Genomic DNA, 6000 nt, shown 5'->3' with positions numbered 1-6000 from the left:
AATATCCCCCTTTGAATTTTTATCCCTGGTATAATAATATGTTGTTTATCATGGCTTAACTGAAAAGTGGTTTGCCACTGTTTCATTGTCACTGTATAGTAATTGATCAGTGTAGGGTGAATATTATACATTTTAAGCACTCTGTTATCTGTCAAATGCTTTTTTGTATTCTGTCCATGTGATATTTAGATCCTTCCTCTTTTCACAGTTCTCCACTATGTCTTTATTTAACAACAAAGGATCCTTTGTTCCATATGACTTTCTTCTGTTACCCTTTTGTTTTATTGTCATGCTTGAGTTTTCTTCTAAATTACTATAAACTCTGTTGGCATCAATTCCAGTGTATAGCTTATACATCGTAGATCGTCGGAAAGCAGGTTATTGGTATATAGTTTTTAGGGTAGCTTGCAGGTTTGCTGTTAAGTAGGAGTATTGTTTTTCCTGTTGCTAATCAGGTTGGCGTCTGTTCAGTGTGAGCATATAAATAGTTCTTACTCATGGCTAAATATTCATGTAAAGATGTTAATACTTTTAGCCAGAAGTTAGGTACTGCATCTGGGAGTGGAGTTTTCCAATTAACAGTTTTTATTAACTTAGATTCAATATCTCTGGCCATTACTTCATCCCATTTCATGTCCTGTGCATTTGAACTTCTTATTCTTTCTTTTACTTCTTCTGTCCATTCAGCATCTGTGTTATGTCCCATAGAATCTTCATAGATATCTCTCCAAAATGCATCTATTTCTTCTTTTTTTGGTGGTGTTTCAATTCCTTTTATCTTGTTTCCCAATTCTCTATAAAACTTTTTTGCGTAATCAATAAATTGCTTATTTTGTACTTTTCCCTTTTATCTGCATCACTTCTAAGCTTTTTCTGTCTGTGCTGATAGTTAATTTGCAATAATACATTATAGCTCCTGATCTGTTCTGATATTGCTTTTATCACAACTATCTTTCTAAGTATTTTTGTTGATCTGTTCCCTCTTCTAACAGTGACACTTCTTGTCCTCATTGATTTATAGTTTTCTCTGTTCTATACTTCCATGATGGCATTTGATTTCTTCCATTCCCTTCCCTTTCTGCCCTGTGTTTTTGTGGTGAGGGTTTATCTGTTATTAATTTATCTGCACAGTAATATATCCTATTTACTTCTGTTATATCACATGAATCTCTACAGACAGTCAATTACTGTGTTCATTTGTTTTATCAAACTTCTAACTTTTTGGGTTTTACTGACTTTCTGTAGTCTATTTCTTTCATTGATCTTAACATATCCGTATTGTCTCTATTAAATCAAGCAACTCTTCTCTTAGACCATTTTCTTTTAAACTGAGGCCACATTCTTTGTTCCCCATTTCCTGCAGGCATTCTACAGAAAGTTCCAGAGCATTTTGCTGTGGCACATTCTCTTCAGTTTCATCCTGTGCCATCCGCTGCTCACTGGCCTATCACTCCACAACACTGACTACATCAGAGTGGCCACAGTTTCCTGTTCCTTCCCTTGCTGTGCAACTCCAACTAAACTTTTGTACAGTTTTCCTGTAGAAGGCTCTAACATATTTTATACAGCAACTCATAAGATCTTTCCTGCTCCACTGGTTTCTCCTTAATTTGGGGATCCATTGCTGTATCCTGCTGTGATATTATCAGTGTTAGATTTTCTACACTAAATCCTTCACTTCGTAGGTAATCCATTTCTACACTAAATCCTTCACTTCGTAGGTAACCCATAACCTCAGTTTATAGTTCTTTAACGTCTCCATTACTAATCCTCTGTTCTACTTTTCCTTTTAGTTTTCTTATTTTTTTGTAATGTAAAATGTTCCATATCCAGATACCTTTGCTATATTTCTTTTAAATATATTTGGTGCTGCTCTTTTTGTGTTGATTAGATTTGCTTTCTCCTTTGCATAAATATTGCACCAAATCAGATCTCTTTTTCTTTCCCTTGTCCACATTTTTTTATACCTTTCAAAAATCTCTAGATTTCTTCCCTTTGTATTTTCACACTTCCTCAGTTGCTTCTTTTTCCAAAAGGCTTAAGGATTCTAGGTCTACATAAGTTTTTTCTTAAATCTGTTACATTAATGACCATGATTGTTTTTTGTTTGAAGCTTATGACAGTTTTTCTTGTGCGAGTATTTTTCTTTCTTCTAATTTCTGTATATCTTCTGCCTAGAGATTCAGGGCTTCTTGCATACTAGTAACAATACATAATTTCTTTTTTATCCTTAATAGACCACTCTGTCATCTTTTGGCTGTTTTTTTGGCCTATCAAGATTTGAGATTTTTGTGGACTACTACCATCCCCTCCCTGAGCCTGGCCTAGCCCCATTGTAGGAATGCTTCCGTGTCTTGAGGCTTCTACAATGTCATTTTTTTCAATCCTGCACCAGTGCTCCTACCAGGTTTGAGCACTTTATTATCCTGGGTCTTGTGCATACAGCTATCTTTTTTTATTGTTTAACCTACTTCAGTCCATGATATATGTTATATAAAATACAGTCTATATATCAGCATCATCTTGGTGAGATTTTGTGAAAAACAGCATCCACCTCATGAAGGTACTCACCATGGGAAAAGGGATGTTCTACTGTATGTATTCTGTGGTGGTGCAGTGCTGTGCCAGAGGTTCTAACAGTGTTTTATTTACATATTCATTCATTGTAATATGAGCGGCGCAATGGTGCAGCGGTTAATGTTGTCACCTCACAGCAAGAAGTTCTCCTGTTCGATTCTCGGCTGGGGTGCCTTCTGTGTGAAGTTTGAATGCTCTCCCTGCGTTCACGTGGGTTTCCTCCCACATTCTAAATTCATGCTTCTGGAGCATTTCTCCCCGGGCCTCCACTGAAAACAGGATCTGTGGAACCTAGTCGGACTTTCCCGGTCAACAAATGTTAAATTGAATTAAAAATTAATATACCCTCCCATGCAGTAGCACTCACTTATACATTTCCACGATACTCTTTTTTTTTTCTCCATACTTACTACTTAATAACTGTTTTGTTCTGTGGTTACTTTGCACTATGTTAACTTCATTTCTATAGCATCAGGTGGTTGTGTGTCATCTTCTTGCATGTCATTTTCCATTGTATAGTTTAACTTTTTGACATTAGTACTGCAATATGTCTTGTTAAATATTCATGATTCACATCTCATGTCATTTGTATCAAATGTATGTAAAAGCTACCCTAACAGTCAGTATGCTACAACTAGATGGGGTTTCCATTCTTCAATTTGTAGTCATCAATGACAAATTCATCAAGACATGCTTGCCATACACATCACTGTCACTGAGATTTCTTTGTGCATGCCAGCTTTAATCCTTTTTAAGTAGTGTTCTTTCTTTTCCCCACAGTTGCATAGCAAAGGAATTAGTATATTTAGAGGTGTAGGGCTCAAGCTTCCTACAGGACAATGCAATGGACTTGCTACTTGCAAAAAATGTTTTTAAAATTGTATTGCAAACCTTCATGGAGACATCACTTAGTGATACAAGGCTGAAGTATATCTAATAATATTGCACCATACCAGATCTCTTTTTCTTTCACAAGTCCATATTTCTTTTTTATACCTTGCAAAAATCTCTAGATTTTCTTCTAAAGCACTGTGGCTGAAACCCCAGTGGAAGATAATCATTATTTTAAATTCCTGTAAATGTTTTCAATTTCCAGACAGAGCGTAACAAAACAACAAGTTTTCACAGTCTAACACGCAACTAGTTACAGCCTGTTACCTTCAGCATCTTCCAAAGATGCCAACTGTTAATATAGAAATAGTATGTCCTGTCCCAATATATGTACACAACAATCAGCTTCTAAAATTAAAAACACTACAATCAAATTTCTTCATTTTCATATCATACCTGTGCATGTTTTCGATATCTTCAATTGTCTCTGGCAAAGTCCTGCCTTTGGTTTCTGGTAAAAGAAAGGCCAGTCCCCCTGCAATCAAGCCCATCACACCTGCAAGTCATATAAAGTATATGCATTTTATTTAAAAGGGTCACAGTTTATATTCTTATATCAAAGCAACCAAATATGAAATGTAATAACACATTCAAAAATGGGAAGAAATATTGCTGTATAAAATAATGTAATAACAATAAATTGTATTTTGTCTTTATCAAAGACACATCTTTAACTTTCTTTCCTCCATCTGGGAATTATTGCTGTCATAAGTAGGTATTTAATGATTTCTCTCATCCTGTATGTCTAAGTATTATAACCATAACATCTACTAACCCATATCCCTTACTTTTGCTCAATCAATAATGCCTCTGGACACCAACTTACATGTTTTAGATATTAGAGTATTGACTTTTGATAGGTGTGAAGTCTGTTTTTATTTTTTTTATTAATAGATTGTCAGAGAAAATGTTAGCAATAAGCCATATCTCTAATGTGAACCAATTATTATAGTCCGAACAGAACAAAAATATCTAGGAGTTAGTTACAGTACACCCAGCTAAATATCCAAATAATTTCCTGTAAATATTTGAACATCTTCAAACCTAAGCAGTTTGAAACACATTTCCATGACCCATCACTCCTGTTTGGCACTTCCAACATGTACTCTGAGCTCAATGAAAACCTGAATTAATTGCAACAGGGTAAAAAGTACACATGAAGAAACTACCAAGCAAATCTCCTGAATCTTCTAGAGTTTTGCATATTTTATGGTCAGGTATACTTGTCTCCTAGTTTACTCAGACATGCAAATACCTATATGCTCCTCCAACTCATATCCTGTCTGAAACTCTCTCTCTCTCTCTCTCTCTCTCTCTCTCTCTCTAAAACAATGTAAAATATTAATTTTACTGGCTACTTTCATCAATCTGCCCCTCCCTTGCTGATAATCTATGAGGAACTGAAATCAGCCCCATCACGTTACCCAAGTTACATTTCTCATCCAAACTTTCCTAGAAGTTGGACTAAGAGCTTTAAATGCTAAAAAGTCTCTCTGCTCTGCTCCCAGTCTGGACAAAAAAATTGTCAAGAGATAAACTCATACACTTTCACCAAATGTTCCCCTAACAATAACATATCTGTCCACTGAAGCCAATCTTCCAAAACTTTTTTTCACTCTCCCCTTTCACCTGTAGCCATAGTGATTCCATAAGATAGACAAATACTGTAATGTCCAACTACTGCAGTGCCCATTTAAGTTGACCCTTACTACTTCCAGTGCATCTAAATGTATTTCGCTAAAGTTAACTTTTCCCAAATAAACAAGAAGCATTCCAATAAGGCCAGCTCATACTGTTCAGTGCTAAAGACTTCCAGATTGCTATATTCTGCATGGGACCATAAATAAGGGTGGTGAATCTAAACCAACACTACTGCATGTCAGGATGCCATAAACTGTCATAAACTTTGGGTAAGAGTTTATCGTATGCTACCATGTGTTTTTCTTCTCTTCAAGTATACTGCAAAGACATACTTTGAAATGATTGAAAAGGTTCTCATGAGGGATTTCAAGAATAGCCTAATAAATAAAAGATACAAGGAGAAGAAACATTTTAACAGACAGAATCCTTTAACAAAAGTCTTGCCTGGGAATTCAATAGACTCCGAATAGGCTTAGCACAAAGCCTACATGGAGTTTATGTCTTTGCACGGTTAGCAGCAGTGCTCATTGCACGTGCATGTAGAGCTCAGTGTTTAAACAGAAAGAAGTGGAGTTTCACGGCCAGCAACGGTGTTGCCAGCCAAGAAACCCTGTATAGCAACACGGACAGCAGCAGTCATGTAAACCTGCTTATCTACAGGCAAACTAGGTCTGAGAGATTGCGTGGAATGCCGCAATAATTACCGTGGTAATGACTAAAGCGATGTATATAGTTCCAGCACATTACATGAAGGAGTATACAGTGCAGAGTAGTGTGTGAACCTGTGTCAGTCATACTGAATAAAAGTTGTGTAAATGATCAGCAAGAGTACATAGACTGCATTATAAATAAATAAGAGAACTGTGTATATTGAAAAGTGGCACACAGATA

General features: G+C 36.0%; 1 protein-coding gene across 1 annotated transcript in view; it reads right to left on the bottom strand.

Annotated features, from left to right (window-relative positions):
• Positions 1–3809: 3809 nt before the first annotated feature.
• SLC22A2 (solute carrier family 22 member 2) overlaps positions 3810–6000 on the bottom strand; it is a 583430-nt gene continuing 581239 nt past the window's right edge. Inside the window, exon 10 of the mRNA XM_044072890.1 lies at positions 3810–3964. Within this exon, the coding sequence (XP_043928825.1) occupies positions 3810–3964 (155 nt within the window). The remainder of the gene's footprint in view (positions 3965–6000) is intronic.

The sequence above is a fragment of the Protopterus annectens genome, chromosome 1.part0, assembly GCF_019279795.1.
Source record: "Protopterus annectens isolate FY-2018-M chromosome 1.part0, PAN1.0, whole genome shotgun sequence".
Taxonomy (NCBI): domain Eukaryota; kingdom Metazoa; phylum Chordata; order Ceratodontiformes; family Protopteridae; genus Protopterus; species Protopterus annectens.
Note: the sequence above shows the minus strand (reverse complement) of the source record. Positions and strands in the feature narration are given on the sequence as shown.